This window comes from Amblyomma maculatum, chromosome 4 (genome assembly GCF_055883805.1).
Source record: "Amblyomma maculatum isolate TAMU_Amacu chromosome 4, ASM5588380v1, whole genome shotgun sequence".
NCBI classification, from domain to species: Eukaryota; Metazoa; Arthropoda; class Arachnida; order Ixodida; family Ixodidae; genus Amblyomma; species Amblyomma maculatum.
The window spans coordinates 49,716,858-49,735,060 of NC_139347.1; the positions used below are offsets into that span (position 1 = coordinate 49,716,858).

An 18,203-nucleotide genomic window follows, 5' to 3' on the forward strand; every position below is an offset into this window, starting at 1 on the left:
TATAAACCAGCCAATTTTAACAACTCCGATTCACTTTCGCGACATCTGCTACTTTACTTATTTCATTCAATTGGTACAGCCTCCAATTTGCTGGATTTCCGCGTGACAACGGTAGGAAATTTCTCTTCAAAACAAGTTACATGTCGCCCGCCGTGATGTCGTCGAAAAGGGTAATGTCTCCACATAGAGCTAATACACACAGTTTGTGTATTAGCTCTGTGTGTCTCCACCAAGAAGGTTATGTATGTATATATATATATATATATATATATATATATATATATATATATATATATATATATATATATATAAAAACTTGTCTCCACCCTGAGCAAAGTAGGGTAGATTGAAGGGTTAAAGTAGTAGAGTAGAGCTGTGAAGTAGAGTATCAGATCGAGAAAGCCACTTCAGTCCAGCGCAATCCAATCCAAGTCGTTACAAGCGTTCTTGTTTTGATTATGGTAGGGTTTACCTGTGCAGAGGCGTTGTTGGCGGTGCATTCTAGCTCCAGGCGTGCTTTGCTCGCCTGTCTGCTTCGAAATGTACTCATTGCCGGCTTTGTCCTTTAGTACATTAACGTGCGCCTGATTACATGATCGTTAACTTGCAGTACTGCATATATATCTCAGCGTCGTCACCTCAACGTGTATTATTATGATATCGCTACTGCGATCGCTTCATGCCACAGCGAGACACCGCCGGTACATCAGCTTGAGCTCCTCGGCTTGCAGTAAACTGCGCAAGTACGTATGGCATTTAAATATACGTTTTTCATTTTCTTGCCGGCTGTGAAAGCTAGACAATAACCGTGTTTATCCTTTTTTTTTTTTTTTTTTTTTTTTTGTCAGCAAGCTGAAGGAATGGGAAGCTGTAATTGGCATTGAAGTCCACGTTCAAATAGAATCAAATTCAAAACTGTTTTCAAACTCGCCCTACAAATTCGGTCAGCCTCCAAACTCCCAAGTTTCAGCATTTGACGCGTCGATCCCCGGAACATTGCCTGTAAGGTGTACAGTTCATGCTTGATAGCTCGCACCTCATCTTATGTGGTGTTGGTTTCGTTTTCAGGTCCTCAACAGGAGATGCGTCGAAGCAGCGATTTTGACTGCGCTTGCACTGAATTGCAACATCCACACTGTGTCGCACTTTGACAGGAAACATTACTTCTACGCAGATATGCCAGTAAGAATGTTTTGCCTGCCTAGAATGTTCGTAAATAATTGAGTAACAGAAACATGGGTTTCCATGTTTCCACGATCGCTACGTACGAACTCTTTGTGCATTTTGCGTTTATTGTGTGTAATCTTCTATGAGCAGTTACTACATAATTACCCTTTGTAATTTGGCTTGGGAAAAAGCATGACAACAGATCACATCTCATTCCACAGTGTGGTTACCAAATTACCCAGCAAAAGTCACCTTTGGCAACTGGTGGTTACCTGGACTTTGTTGTTTTTGCGCCTGGCTCACAAGAGACCTACTCCAAGCGCGCCACTCTGAAACAACTCCAGCTTGAACAGGACAGTGGAAAAAGTCTGCATGATGTCGTGCATGGTAGAAGCCTTATTGATCTCAATCGTGCGGGTGAGTCACCAGCTCCACAGCCTCTGAGTGCCTTTCTATTCTAAAAAATTAATGAATTCGCAATTAAACCCATGGAAAATTTTGCAATCATGTACTGGTCATATCAACAGGAGTTGGCCTGATGGAGCTAGTTTTTGACGCTTGTCTCAAGGATGGTGAAGAAGCAGCCAGTCTTGTGAAAGAGCTACTGGCTACACTGCGCACTTTGTGTGTATGCAACTGCAAGATGGAAGGTGAGTTAGCACAGGCCAAAGTAACAACACGCAGTTCATCTTGTTTACTGTGGGTGCAGCTGTTGGACCTTCTGAGAAGTGAATGCCTACACTTCGGTTATTTACAGTGCATGGTGCTATATGTCTTCAATAACTTTACTTTGCAGAGGGTGCACTTCGAGTCGACGCGAACGTGTCTGTGAATCGTCCAGGAGAACCTTGGGGAGTTCGGACAGAAGTAAAAAACTTGAACAGTGTGCGTGCTGTCGCTAATGCCATAGGTATGCTTGTAATTATAACATACCATTGCATTCACTAGCTGTACACTGAATCATCTCAGGCAGGCTTGTTAATACTCAAGCTGCTTTCACCACTGTCATCTTACGGAATCAATTACCATATGTTCAGGGATAGCGAAGGCAATTATCATGAAAAGCTCAGTTATATTCTTAACCGACATAGACAAAAAAATTAATGAAGTTGTTCCTGATCATAGTCGGGGGCTAAAATCCACGGGGATTTCAAGTGGCTACATGTAGCATGTAGTGACACCCATTTTGAATGCCTGCATTTTATTTAATAAGTAAGATACAGCAAGGTAAAAAGAAAAGAGTGAAAAGTAGAACAGTTTAGGTGAAGTAGTTTTATGTATGTCTCGCTCACGCACTGTTAAAACGTTAGCCAGTTTTAAACAGCAGCAAGAATGCGAAGAAAGCGTTGAGGGTTGCATGGGTCCATTACTTGAATGTGCAGAATACACTTTGGTGTCTCAGTTTCAGTCACAGATTGACTCAATGCCAGAATAGCAGGGGCTTAAAGATAAATAAGGTCACACATAACCATGGCATATACTATGATTGTTGGCTCCTTGTAATTATGACAGCACTGTTTTATGAACATCTGAATCTATTGAACCATTTTATGAAAGTGAAATATCTTTATCCCACGGCTTTCTTTTGTTGCATGTGTGGCTCATCATTCAATGCCGACCACATAGTCTTGGAGCGACCCTTGGGCAACGGTGTAATGGTGTCCCCCACCCCATTGCCTAAGGTAGCACCCTTGGCAACATGGCTTGGTTGACTTTCTGGCACAGAGACAGAGATATGACTCGGAAAAAGTTTGGGCAATAGAGGCAAGCTCTTTCTTGGCGGCAAGTTGGCGTCTGGTGGGTTTTTTGAACAGGTCGCAGAGCTGCTGCTTACTTACGTCCCAAGAAGCCAGGTCATCTCCGTGTCTCAGACTACATCCTTGCCCAGACCCAGTCAAATAAAAGATGACATTCCCGAGCATCAGCATTCTATCCCACCTACTGTACTTGCTGACGCATTCGTATAGAGCCAGCCACTCATCCACTCATCGACGTCAGCGTCGTCGATCCTGCAGAAGATTCCAGGGTCATGGGGGTGGGCCATGATGGCAGTTGATGCAGCGGCCATAGTGTGGGCGGCATCTGTAGATATTGCAGTGGTACCGAGTAGTGGCCGCTGCGGAGATCCAGCTTATGGCTCGGGATTGAATGGTGTCATCTCCACCAAAAGTTGTTACGTGAGAGATTAGCAAACGATAGTCTTCCGCTAATTGAGGATCGATGGCAGTGTGAGGCAGTCTGCGACACTTCATTGTCCTCTTGTGCCCCGCCGGCATATACCATTAGATAGCAATTTTTTTTTCTGTGGATGCACAGACTAACTCTATGGAAAAATGCCAGAGGCTCACCAATTGTTCTGTTCATGAAGTGCTAATGTCACTTGCCACATACGTAAAAACATTAGTTCCATAAGAAGAGAAAGTTAGAAAAAAAAGTTGTTTTCAGTCATAAGCTTGTATGGCACACACACTACCTTCCTCTTCAAATAAACACCAGCAAGAGATGCATAGTCCTGCACTTGCCTTTGTTTTTTCCTTCAGTGTGTTTGTGGCATGCTGGCATGTTAAGAAAGCTTCCAACCTTTGACTAGTTTTTCTGTTCCATTGTTAGGCATGCTTTAGAAAATGTAATTTGTTTTGGTATCAGAATGGGAAAAAAAAAAATGTTGTGAATGTTGTCCATGATGCATGTCTTCCTCTTCGGTCTTTTTGTGCGCTAACTGAGTGGACTTCTCATCATGGCTCAATTCAGAGCCTCTTATTATCTTCAAGGTGCTTGATCACTAGCTTTATTTGATTTACAGAATATGAAATTTCAAGGCAGATTGGAGTTCTTTCACATGGTGGCAAAGTTGTCAACACAACCATGGCCTTTGATGCTGTGCAAAGGTAACATTCTTTTTTGGTATGCATACCTTTCATGGTAGCTCGTATGTTCATTACAAAAAAGTCAAATATAAAGGTTAGCTCACGCTAGAAGAATAAAGAGGAGTGTTCGTGCTGGAATAGGAGGGCAGTAAAGTTGGCAAGTGTGCACATTTAAGAGCTTTCATCCACACGTGAAAGCTGTGGCTTCTGGCATTATAGGCAAAAGGTGAAGTTGATTTAAATAAGGGCAATAGAGAAAAGAAAAAACACAGCTGCACGTGCAGCACCAAATGGGAGCCATATAGCAGAAAACAGTCAAACAGGAGGTAAGAATGGAATGGGGTGAAAAAGTGTGTTCGACCTGTGGAAGCAAAAGGAATTGCAAAAAAAAAAAAAAACAGCAGCTATTGAGATTTCAGAGATAACCGATAGCAGTGGGCTTAGCACAGGATGTGGTTCACCATTGCGAGTTGTGCGCACTTGGTATCTGTAAGCAGTTTGATTCTGTGTGTTGAATTTTGTGCTCATAAAATGGCATGAACTGTTCTTGCATCTGCTTCTGTCATAATGGCAACAGCACACTATTTTCATCACAAAAATGTAACAAGCATGGAAATGTGTGTAAGCTTTAAAATGCAGTGTAGTGAATTCTGTTAGGCTGATTGATTAGAAGTAAAACTTGGGGAAAGCAAACATTGAGGTGAGATTTAGAGGTTATGACAAGAATTATCATTGTGCATTTTCTTCACTTCTAGAGGTTAAGTACTCATGAGCATCTGCCCTATTATTATTATTTTTTATTTTTTTTTTACTAAGGCTTCATATACAGTCCGTTCTCTCTCTTATATCCTCGTTGCCTTAATCCTTTTCTAACTGCGAAGTTCAGGCACTGACAAAGAGTCACTGACGATTTCCTTTTAAATGTCCGATAGACTCCTTTCCTTCTTCCATCTGCCCCATCATTCATTGACACAGCCCACTAATGTAGAGTCCTAATGCGCAAAGGTCATTTCAGGCAACAGTGCAGGCAGTGTACTGAACATGCTGTTCTCTTACAGATGCACGGTTCCTATGCGAGACAAAGAAGTGGTTCAGGATTACAGGTTCATGCCTGAACCAAACTTGCCCCCTCTGGTGGTTTCCTCAAGTGAGACAGATGACACGAGTTTGGTCAGCATTGAAAAGTTGCGCAAAGAAATGCCTTTGCTTCCATGGCAGCAAAAGCAACGGCTCATAGAAGATTATGGCTTGACGCCACACCAGGCACAGACAATAGTGGTGAGTTGTGTCAATATGTAAAGTTACGAAAGAGTGGGAATTGTGTAGAATGGTTATCTTTGCTTGCCTCAGAGAATAAAAAATGCAAGGCTCTTTTATTCTCAAACAAGTCATGAGCATATCAACGTCAACTTGTAATTTCATGCTCGAGGTCTTTTGTTGCTTGATGGGCCTTTTCAGGTGTGGTGAGTACAGTGTTCTGCAACTTTATTGGAACTGTTTTGAAAAATTCTCCAGCCTCAAACGGAGGCTCAAAGAAAACCCAGCGTGGGCGAATTGGGAGGTGGCCCTGTCCAGCTCTGACCTTGCTGCACAAAGGACCTTGCTTGAGAGAGCTCAGGCAGTGGCTTCAGCCAACAGAGTCTCAGACTGAGGACCCGACTAAGCCCGCCCTTAACCCAGAACCCATTTTCCCAAATAAATGTTTTATACTACTGCTACTACTACTAGGAATGGGTCACTCCAGAGCGAGCCAGATCTTCGGAGCCGCTCCTTTCAAAGAGCAGGGGAGCCATTTGGCTCCGCAAAGTCTGAGCTGAATCCTCCGGAGCCGACGGATCTGGAGCGGTCAGAGCCTGACCGGTCGGAGTCGTCAGATTTTTCGGAGAGCTGGTTGCTGGTTCTCTCGTTCAGTGAACATTTTTCGTCACAGGCGGGTGTGACTTCCGCGCCATCTATTAGTGATGTGAGGAAGCAGCCTCCTGCCCTTTCTCGCAAGATTCGTAATAATGTCCTCGTCCTCGGCTGTCTTTTGAGAGGAGTGGGCCGCTTTTTTGGAGAGCGAGTGAGGTGGTTCTTTTGAAAAGCCGGTCCTCTCTCGTTCAGTGAGCCTTGTCTGTCGGAGCCGGGTGAGATTTTTCAAAACGCAAAGCGAAAAAGCAACTATATCGCCCTTCTGACCTTGTCAGTGTCACAACCAACCTATTGCCTTCGAATCTTCCCGCGGGTACCGCGGGCGCACTGCTGCTGGTGCCCGCACGTTTTTTTGCCTTGCAGTTTAGTGGTTTCGTTCCATGCCGACGAGTGGGGACGTACTCGTATTCGTCTGCTGTGTAAAGTGGTCCGCGGCAATCCCTTGGGCTCTGTATGCATAATATAGTGTGACACCCGATGCCACTGAAGGGGGGAATAAAGCAGTCTTAATTGACAAAGAATGGCGCCGTTCATTGCCATGCTGCTGTTCGAACGATGTCTCACGACACACATCGGTCGTGCATTGTTCGCTGTGCAACAACACCATTTGAAGACGAAGTCATTCGTGTCTCAAAAGACAATCGAGCGTGTAGTTTACTCTTTTAATGAAATAGCGCGTAAGACGAGGACGATAATAGAAGGGGACACAGAGAGCACTGACTACAATTATTATACATCTGATTGGAAGAGAAGTGAAAGAAGTCAGTGGGAGGTAAGAAGAGGGAAATAATAATCATATGCCCGTTGCACTCATCGCACAACTGCCGTTTGCGCCAATCACAAAGAAGGGACTGGTCACCAGGTCACTATCATGAGCAGCAGAAGACCCGGCGACGACGGTTCAGGGCCATCTTCCCCTGATGCCCTCGAGGCCGGGCATCAGATGATTGAGGCCAATGTTGTCATACTTCAAGCGGGCTTGGTACGTGCTGTTTTTTAGTTTCCGGAGAGGAGAAAAGCAGAGCGAAGTGGTCCGAATGTTCCGCGTTCTTTCGTAGCGCCTTCCTCAGTCGTCTCAACAGGCAGAAACTGCAACTGCAATCACAACCGCAGGCAGAAACTGATGCTACATGCCACCGCTTGCTGTGTCACGTGAGGGCCAATATTGATTTTACTTTTTATCAATATATATATATATATATATATATACATATATATATATAAAAGATCTGGCCCGTCCTGAGCGATCTACTCACCTCTACAGATGTAAGTGAGCCAGTGAGCCGTTAAGTAAGCGGGCTCACTTTAGTGAGCGGAGCAGCTCCGACCCACTCAGTACAGTGAGCCTTCTTGCCCATATCTAACTACTACTACTATTGATCCCAAGGTCATGGAATCGAATTCAAGCCATGGTGGCCACATTGCACCTCTGGCCGTATTTCGATGGGGACCAACTGTAAAAATGCCCATGTTGTGCAGGATGTCAGCACATGTTAAAAGACACAGATGTAGTAAATTAATAAAGAGCTGTCCATTCTGCCAGAGCCTGCACAACCTTGCTACATGATGTCAACCTCATTTGCTTGAATGCACTCAGCATTGTACTTTTTGAATCTGGTCCACAGTCGATGTGTGTTGGAAGGCCTTGCCTGAGGTTGATTTGCTTTTTTTCCGATGTGAGTTATTGTACGGATTGACAACAGAAAGCTCAGAGTCAAAAGAAGGCAGCTAGATTAACAGCGTTTTGGGTAGCAGTAACATTGACTAGAGCAATAGGCTGAACGCTGCACAAGAAGCAAAGTTACATTTGTTATTTCAGTACCCACTCAAGGTATTACTTTTTCTGTGATTGAGTCAATATGTGCTTTACATCTCTCAGTTAACCTTTAAAGATACGTTTGCTGAAATTTTTGATTAATGCTTTTATTGGAGCTAAAAAAACGAGAGAAAATATATTGCACAGCAGTTTTCTTTTTGCTGCAAGTAAGAAAAACCAAAGGCTTTATCAGGGGTTGCTTCTTAGCGGTTTAAATGGCATCTTGCCCATTCAGTCACAGGGGAGAAAGGGTACATTAGAAAGCTAGTGAAAGTTTTTTTTGTGCACTTTTGACGTTGCTTCAGTGTAAATGGTTCACACTTTTCTCTTATTGGGTTTCCACCACACTAAGATTGACCATTTCACTGTGTGACTTGTTCTGTTATCTTCTGCCAGAGGGAAGATGGATTCCTGGACCTTTTTGAAAAATTGGCCAGCTTTAATGACTGTGAAATCAAAGCTATTGTCAACTGGCTTCTCATTCATTTGCTTGGGCAACTACACAAGGCTGATATCACCCTGCCATCCAGGTACAGTATAAATCTCAAGGACATACCAGAGGTCCAAATGACAGTGGGTTGGTTTCTACCATCAACAGTAAAAGTTTATGGAAAGTAAAAAAAATGTTATTTCGACGTAGTCACTTAAGGCAATCACTTGTGTGTGAAAGTGGGAGGGGACTTGTGTCATTCATAAATCGATGACAATGCTACCTGGCTGCTAGACCACGAGGCAACGCGAGCATAAATGACTTTCTGAGAACATACATCCCATTAACTTTTGCTTTTGCTGCCACATATCCGTGGCTATACACGCCGCGTAACAGACAAGTTATGAAGAAATAAACACCAAATTGATGCTGCACTCGTAGCTGAAGCTCTTAAGATTAGCTAACAAAACTGAGCGCAAATGCAAAAATCAAACAGCCCAAGATAAAGCTGAAATCCCCAAGATCATTCACCTGTATAAAGCAAGTGTGTCACTTTCACATCAATATCAAATTTCAAGTTTTCCCTCCTAATATTAGTCTTATGTAAAGCTAGTGATGGCTGACTAATGCAGACATCCCCTGCTATCTGGACAAAAAGTCCCACGTACCACTCTATTTTTGTGCGTGAATATAATATTTGTCATCATTTGAAATATTGATCAACGGGATCATTCTAGGCAGCAAATCACAAACTAGTGCCGGTGCCACTTCTGGCATTGCTGGTACACTTCATATACTATTTTGTGTTTGCACACCGACACCACTCCTGCAGGCCTACCTGTCTGCATTTTCTCCACTCCTAGAGAATTAGCTGGGCTCCTGAGTGCACTGACATCTCCCCCGATCATAAGTGCACTAGTCCATGCATACCTTATCAGGCAACTGAGAATGATTGCTCCGTGGTCCCAACTTTCCCTTTTTGCTTTTTCTCGTGTATCTAGCTGAGCTGCACCTTGCGTGGAGAATCCTCTCCCCTGTCCTCACGTTCATTTCTGGGTGAAAGCTCAAAACTGGCATTTTTCTAGGCGCCCTCTCATCTCCCACTTATAAACCTTTCCTTGGTCCGCAGTAGCGGTGCCCTTCTTCACATGGTGTTTATGCAGTGCCAAGGTGCTCCCTCGATACTTTCTATTCCTCACCCTGTACCCATGTTTTTAGTGGAGTGTCTTATCAACCAACACTGCCACTGGCCAGCAGTAGCTTCTGGTACATGTGGTCACTCTAGGGTCCCCACTCGTGAAGAAAGCACACTACACCGCTAGAGCAAAGATTGTTCATTCATGCACATGGTCTCATATTCAGGACAGTTGGCAGCGGCATGCATAACACAATACCTATAATTTTTTGCAAAGTATTAATTATCATGCTCACTCTACAATATCACGTTTCTCCTCACTCAAGGCCTGCTAAATAGTTTGAATGCTGCAGAAAAAGAGAACACTGTACCGTTAGACTACACATTCCCACTGTCTTTTTTTAATGCCACGAAACAGACCTGTGTACAGCAGCCAGCAGAACATAAATATTGATATGTGGAAAGAAGGTTAGCCCAGGAAACACAGGAGACCTAACAGCTGATGACTTGTGTAAATGTTCCAGCAAGCGCCAACCTCCTTCTTAGCACCAACCACCGTTGCTACAGCTTCATCTTCTGTCTTCCTGTTATGTAAGGTCGTCTCCTTTAATGGATGTTCAGGGACGCAGGGCATATATGTGACAGTATTTGATGCGAACATTCCAAAAAAGTCTGTCTAGTCAGCATGTCAACTAGACAGAAGAGAGCGTGGCACCATGACGAAAAACGTCATGAGAAAGCGCCTCCTTTCTCCCCTTCTTGTCACACCCAAAGAAGCCAGCCATTATTGAAATTTCAAGTTCCTTGCTATGTCACGTTTTATCGGAGTGTTGCATTCTTTTTTGTCATATATTGGATGTAATTAATGAAATGTAATCAAATCTTTAAAGAAATAGTTTGTCCTAATCATTTTTATTGCTTGATACATGTACATAGAATTATCAGAATTACAGGAAGTAATCCCGAAGTGTGCATTCTTGGGAGAACCTCCTTGAAAAACAGTTTGGCTCAAAATGTTTGCAACAAACTTCCATTTACATACCTTTTTACCTGCCTAGTGGGAAGCACCGCAAATTCAGGTCTACCGTCTTGAGCACCTCAATGTGCCTTGTGAGACAAAAAGATCCATTTATCTCCGAAAGGCTGTTTCTGGTACTGGGCACTGAATAAAGGCTAAGCGGGGTCTTTTGTCTGACCTTGCATCTGGGAGGCTCTAATAGCATCACCATTACATGGTCGATTTCATATTTTGCATACTTTCTTCTAAATGGCAATTAAAGACAGCTGCACAAACAGTGCGTACTTTGTTGCAAACGTTTCAGCCAGTCGTTTTTCAGGGTGATCTACAGTGTTCAGATTAACACAATTTTTAGTGAAAGCTACACTACGGTAGGTTTTCAAGACGTCAGGTGGCCGAGGCGTAGGTACAAGAGGAAGAGGAAAAAGAAGAGGATGAGGAGGAGGAAAAGGAAGAAGATGAAGAAGAAGACAGCGAAGAACAAGAAGACGAACAAGACGACGCAGAAGAACAAGAAGATGAAGAAAAAGAAGACAGAGATGAAGAGAAAGAAGAACGGTCGGTCACCCACAGCTAACATTTTCGCTCCGCATTCGGTTCAGCAGTGTTGAAGCCTTCTCATTTTTTCTAAAGCCAGTATTAAAACAATTAGGGAGAAACTTAATCGCTGCCTTTGAGTGTATGCTCCCATCTGCAAATCCTTATTCACTTTTATGTACTTGGCTGCTCTTTTAATAACTTATCCTTTAATTTTTGCCTCTATTATTTCATACATATTTATTAGCACACAGTCCTAAGCTACCACATTTTGTGAACAGTCGCCTGACATACATATAAAGCTCCGCAATAACCAAGCCGTACAAAGCTGCCAGAGTGACCTAGGGTAGACTGGCTTATTCAGAATGCACGCATTCCAGTTTCAGTTCCCATCTCATCCTCCCATCCCACAGGAGCTATCTAATGTGGCAACCCTGCCAACTGTGCCTTGTTACGTGGTCTCGTGATGTCACATGACCAGCCGTCCTATCAGTGCCCAAACATGTCACCTGTCAATTATCAGAGGCACGCTCGTGGTTTTTTACCTCACAATGCTGACAATCCCAACAGTGAATTTTCTGGAAAACAACATTTAACGCCTTTAACTTAGAGCGGCGGTCTTTATTGCCATTGTGATGCAGGCCCACTTGCATAATATCCCCACTGAAGGAACGACAAAACCCAGTTTTTTTGTTGTGATTCAGCAGGTACACTAATGTTACCGACGTCTTCAGCAAAATCCCCTGTACAGCTATATCACTCTGAAAGGGAATGGAATCTGGTCACTGATTTGCACATTAGGCCTCATGCTCTCCATGGGAATGGTGGTGCAGCTTTCTTGTATTCTGGAAATGTGGCGCAACAAACACAATCACATGAGAAGAAACACAACACAGGCGCACTGTTCTTCTCATGTGATTGTGTTTGTTGCGCCACATTTCTGGGTACTATGCAGCACCAACTTGCCCCTCAAGCTGTTATTCTTGTATTCTGCTTTGAAATTCAGTTTTTTGTTTGTTTGTTTGTTTGTTTGCTTTGTTTGTTTGTTTGTTTATTTATTTATTTATTTATCTGTGTGCCCACAGTGCCTGTATGGCATTACATGTTGAGCGGCACTACCTGCATAAGACTGTAGTTAGAGCACACGAATTACAAGTTAAGAAACAACTCTAGGTGCTAACAGGTCAGTCTTGTGCACAAGCGTACCTTGCTCATGAAAATAAACATTTGCAACTTGACCATCGTGCCTTGTTCGCTGCAAACAGCAGATATTTTTCCTTGCAGCTCCATATTACGCTTTAAATATTATTTGCCTTGCAAGGATAGTAATACCGTAAGTATGATCAATGTGTGCTTTTCATTGTCGCTTGAATGGATTGCTAACTTAGTGGTAGCTGGCCGAAGCCATTGCGCACCGTTTGATAAGTGTCGTGCATGCAGATTGGTCTGGCAGTAGAACTAGAGTGCTGTGAAATTTTGTAATAGATTTCAATGCGCTATGAGAAATTGCACGCTTATATTTAGAAACAGTATTTTAGTGTAAGCCAGAAATTAATGATAATTTCCAGAAGCATCAGACACGGTTGTGAATTAATTTATCTCAAAATAAAAGCATATGCTGCTGAATATCTATTGCATATATATTTTTAAAAAAAGACAGCTTGTTTGGGGCAAATATTTGATACAAGAATGCTGTCTGGATGAGAGAGTACCCAGCGTGATACCCTTCGGGTGCTGTGCGTAATAATGAGCCACAAGGTGCAAGAGTTTGAAAACGTAGTTCTCCTGATGCATCCTGTCCAGTGGGCTTAGGCCAGCCTACACAGGACACAGAGAATAGTGTAGAGGCCAGATGCGAAAGTGAACATTCTGTAGCAGAAAGAGTGTTGAGCCCATCACATGGTGGGCCCAAAATAGGAAGACAAAGTTGCCAGTACACAAATCCTGGATGTCCACAGCAAATATATAGCCAATGTTGAATTCTATCATTCGTTTATCATGCATGTATTCAAGAAAAAGGCCATACGACATATTACTAGTGAAGAAGCAAATGCACACACAAGTCCGCTTTTCTGAAATTTAGGCTTGGTTTCTGTTCGTGATTTTATTTATTTAATTTAGTGAAAAGATATAGAAATTCTGAGCACTTTCTGAAGACAGTGGCAAATCTGTTGCCGACGATTCGCAGTTTCACTACGCGCTCATCTGAACTTTGGAATGTACCCTTCTCTCATTCTTCATACAGTCAACAAATGTATCAGCACTGCCTTCCGACTTTGCTGAACTGTTTCAATTATTATAATATTTCCCTCGTAAATTTGAGCAACAAACATCGAAATACTGTATAATTTTTGTTTTCCTGTATCACAGATGTACTGTTTTTGTAAATACTCGCTGTCTGCTATTGTCGAAAAGAGGCACGAATGCCGTCAAGTAGAAAGTTTTCTACTTTTTTTTTGAGCCCCTCTGTTTTGGCAAAAATAAACTCAACCAATCAATCAATCAAAATTCTCAGTCACCAGAGAGCTCGGAACAAGCCATATTTCATGTCTGACGCCTTGCTGTTTGAGTAATGAGACAAATGAAATGCCTGTTATTGCAAGTACACTGTGAAAAGAATAAAGCTAGAAAGTTATAGAGTTTCTAGAAGTTACCTGGAGGAATGAGTTGCGCCACTACCTATGTTCATTTCTTAAGCAGCATTTCATTCACCACAGAAATACCAGGAAGATAAGGTTTCGTATTTTGCTTGGCTAGTGTTGTACTGAAAATGGGGATTCTGTCTCTGAATTGATAGCTCTCCTCGCTGCACAGGTTAAATTACTTTTCTTCACTTTAATAAAATTAAGGCAATCAAAAGTTTCACATTAGACTGGTATGAAAAGGCTTCCAACATTTCTGAGATTTGCCTTCAGAAAAGCTGTATTGTTATAGCTGTATCCACTTTTTATGCCCAACAGCAGCGAAGGCAAATTTGAAACCATGTTTTCCTAGCGTTCCTGTGACTGTCCATGGCAGATGAATTACTATTGCAGTTCCACTTTTTCCTATTGGTAATACATATTGCAAAACTTTGTGCATATCATATTGTAGCGAGTGTCACATAACAACAAAAGTGCTCCAAGTGCAGCTCAACATTCTATTCTATATTTTGTTGACTTTACCTCTGCTCAGTGCCTTCAGTGCATCGATTTAATGCCTGCTCTTACTAGCTCACCATCTCACTGTGAGAAGCTTTTAGCTCTTAAGTGTCAATTTATGGTGTTCAAGTATTTGTCACATACCAAGGGGCATATACAGTGGTTGTAATTTTGAAAAATAGTGCATTTTTTTTTATCTATGCAATATTGCAATATTTTTGCACAGCAGGTACAGCAAGTATAATTTTGTTGGCACGCTTAGATGTGGTAAGATCTTTAAAGTGCAGACATGTGTTTCTCTCCTTTGTAAGTCTGAAAGACTCTTCTAACCTGAAGTTTGTAGCTGTATGATTTGACTTTAGACACAAAGGAGTAGGCTGGTAACTTTTCCTGCTTTAAGCTTCACAAAATTACATACTCGCTCCTCTCTTTTGTACTCAGTTTTGTAGATGCTGCAAGATTCCACGAGCTGCTGCTGCTTCTGCAGCAGCAGCAGGTTAGCCACTTCACGGCACAGGAAATTTTGGAGCTGCTAATGAGTGGGGACTCAAGGACTCCCAAGGAGGTGAGAAACGGACGGAGAAAAAGAGAGGAAATCTCTGCGTTGTTAGGTGCCATGTGGTGTTCATTCCTGTGGTACGGGCTGTTTTGTAGTGGTGCTGACATCCATATGTATTTGTTAACAAAGTGCATACGTAAATTTCTTTTTTTTTTTCATGGCAACAGAATGAAAGATTTACAGTCACACAAATACAATGTAAACTACGGAGCTTTGTTAGGTATCTATGCATGGTCAAGTTTTTGTGGAAAACTTACCTAAGCATATCTCTTTCCAGTATCTGTCCCTTTTAAAGTCACTCCTTGGAAGACTTCTATATTCAACGTGACATAACATGCATCATGATGCTGTGATGTATCGGGGCATTTTTGTTTGCACGTTGTGCAAAATGCGTCATGTTCGTCATATTCAAATTCATGCACCAAATTCACATCCAGTCTTTAGTATGTGCACTTTTCTAGGTGTATTAAATGGGATGGAATACTATTCACACCGTAAATCTCATTGGCAGTGCCAAATCATAAGCCTAAATGATGCAGAGAAAATAATGTTGTTTTCTAATTAAGATATTGCATTGAGTGGTACAATTTCTCTGGATTATGCACTTGACCACGGAATGTTAAACTAGAGTGACTGCATAAGGGCTATTCACAAATTACTCTTTTCATGTCCAGTTCAGTAGGTAGATGCCGAAGCCAGTACCATCAATTGTGAGCATTCCAGCATGTGATCTTTACTTAAATGTAATCAAGAAGCAAGTCATGGCTTACTTTTGTTGCCTTATACTTAATTGCAACTTGTGCTTCCATAGTGGTAATTTCCCTGTAGGCGTATTAAATTTTTGGTAGTGTAGCCTCTGTATATGCTTGTATAAATATTAATAACACTACTGGTATGTCCTCAGTATTCATGCAGTGGGTCTCAGCTTCTTTGCAAACAGGTCTTTCCTAGCATCTGCAATTGTTAACATTCTTTGTGTGTAATTAACAGTTGTTACTCAATTGTACTGGCATTCTCTTTTACAGATTGTTGAAGACAACAACTGGTGGCTAATCACAGATGTAGAACGGCTTAAGCATCTATGTCAGACTGTGATTAATGATAACCCAAAAGATGTAAGCACTGTCTTGTTTTTTTTTAATCACTTATTTATTCAACCATGTTACTGTGCTACCACCTTTAAAAAAAGGAAAAGTCAAGGCTCTGTGTTGTGTATTGAGTAGCTGACAGTTTTAAAGCTCAACAAAATTGCCATGCTTAATCAACTTGCAAATTAAGAATTCTGTTAAAAATGCATTGCACATTAAGAAACTAGAACAACCAAGAAAAGCACAGCAAAATTTCATTTATGTGACAGTGTTAAGGCTCTCGCTAAGTGGAAAGCCCAGCATTGGCTTTGTAGGAGTTGTCAGTGTCGTGAGCAAAAAATCATGATCATGCCTCTGGTGGTAACTGGAAAGTGACATGGCCAGGCACTGATTGTTCGGTGGGTCTTGTGACATAAGACCACATGATATAGCCATGTGAGCAGGAGCTTTACAGAGGGCGAGATGGGGATCAAACCTGAAACTCTTGGATGCTGATTCAGGCATGCTACCACCAGGCCACCCAGGCACGTTCATACGGATTGGTTAAGTCAGGGCCTTAGATCTGTGTTGGGGGGGGGGGGGGGGATCTTACATTTATTATGGCGAAAGCCTTTAATGGCTCATGCTGTCGTGGACAAAGTGTGTCCCGCTTTTGGGGCGTTCTGATTGGCCGAGGTGAGATGCGTCCCTGCCATCTGCAATGGCACACTTGAATGCGCGCCAAAGAACGCCACGCGACAGGAGCGATGGTGTGCCATCCGAATTCACACTTGCCGGAGAAAGTTTGATAGATACTGCACCTTTCCTTTCCTGTAAACCAATTATAATTATATGTAGCACTGCAACGAATGCCGACAAGAGGCTAACGATGGGAGGCAAATATAGGATAGGAAGGGTAGGCTTTCGCCATTCTCCTCTTAAGAGACATCTAAGAGACCCTCTATATAAGAGCGACCGACCCCATTGTTATGATAGCTTGCAACTGTATGCTAATGAGTATATATGATATATTAGAGGCATAAATTAAGGGATTAGGGATTAAATAGAAAAGTGCATGTAAAGTTTGTCTCACACTTACAGGGAAACTAGGAATGCGTGGGCGCTACACCGTGAGAAGTGCTGCCGCCAATAACAGGGGAGAATTCGCACTCACACTCATCACCAGGCAGCTTACTAGAGCTTATACCTTTTTGCTCTAATATTTAAAGGAATCCCCAGTATTTAGTAAGCCCTTATACGAACAAATAAACATGGCAAATTCATTACGCATAAGTTATACACTACTCTTTCAACAACTTTAGCTGTACATTCAGAATTCAAATATACTGCTTCTTCTATACTACATTGCATCCTTTTACACTAAGATTTTCAGGTGATTTTCTCAGTAGTTTGGCAGTTTGCTTGCTATTTGTCATTAGTTCTGTTTTCGTGTACCTCATTTTCTTATTTTTTGTGCTGTTTATTTGAACAGGTGAAGAAAGCAGTCAAAGGAAAAGAACGCTACCTCAACGCACTCATAGGAAAAGTGAGCACATTGTCGAATGGTCAAGCACATATGAAACTCGTCAAGGCTATCATGACTGAGCTTATTGACAGATTGAAATAAATACTAGTTGATCAGTTTTCTCATTAGTAGTTTTAAACAATACATGCAGATACGTCCAATGTATTACAGAGCATGCTTCAGCGTTTTAAATGTCCTCACTTTTCCATAGAGAGGATATAATAGTTTAGAAGGCTACTGGTTGATAAGCAAGGGCTTCAGCAGCATGTGATAAACATATGTGTTAAGTACTTGCTAGCTTTCCTTGCGTAACGCAAGAGTTGTATCGATGAAACCTGCTCGTATTATGGCCGAAACTGTACAAAGATCATGTGGTTTATTTTTTATTACTTTTTTTACAACATACTGCTAGCCTCATTCGAGAGTCTATTGCAGGACAGAGGTAAGTACATACGTGGCAAAAAATTGGATACATGCGCAGTCAGGTTACTTCGAAAAGGCAAATGAAAATTCTTGATTGCAGAACACATGAGCAAAGAAAAAGGCAGTGTAGTAAGCTTATCGTGCATATACACACACAAAAATTTAAAAAACTCGGGACACAGCACCTATTTCCGTTATACTATATTTCACGAGCCATCCCAAAAAACGTCTAAACAAAGAGCGGGTGTCAGCATCATTCTTGTCTCAAGTGTGAATTTGCAACCTTTTAGTGTTTCTATTTAGGGAAGGTGCCCCATGTGCATAGTTGCCAATGAAAGGTCTTCCTTATTTAGACCGAACTATGATATTGAATGTTCAGGTTTCAAAGCTACACTGTAGGCTATAGGACTTAACACCTTGAGGGCTCCAGTTTAGTCGTAGCATAATTTTCAGTATCTTGGGCTACTTCAATAGCATAAAATCACTGTGCGTACACATTTTTCTAGTTCTGTCTAATAACCACGGTGCTGCAGATAAAAATGCAGTGGCGGTGTAGTGAACCACCCATAAATACTGTTTCATGGCATACTTACAGTATAGACCTTAGT

General features: G+C 42.0%; 1 protein-coding gene across 1 annotated transcript; it reads left to right on the forward strand.

Annotated features, from left to right (window-relative positions):
* Window positions 1-461: 461 nt before the first annotated feature.
* Window positions 462-17,297, forward strand: GatB (glutamyl-tRNA(Gln) amidotransferase subunit B, mitochondrial). The gene is made up of 12 exons (XM_084601355.1): window positions 462-743; window positions 849-1,002; window positions 1,069-1,182; window positions 1,389-1,584; window positions 1,695-1,817; window positions 1,964-2,077; window positions 3,971-4,055; window positions 5,093-5,312; window positions 8,158-8,291; window positions 14,463-14,586; window positions 15,606-15,695; window positions 17,140-17,297. Exons 1-12 carry the CDS (start codon window positions 655-657, stop codon window positions 17,272-17,274), a joined length of 1,578 nt encoding a protein of 525 aa, XP_084457481.1. The 5' UTR covers window positions 462-654; the 3' UTR covers window positions 17,275-17,297.
* The last annotated feature ends 906 nt before the right edge of the window (window positions 17,298-18,203 follow it).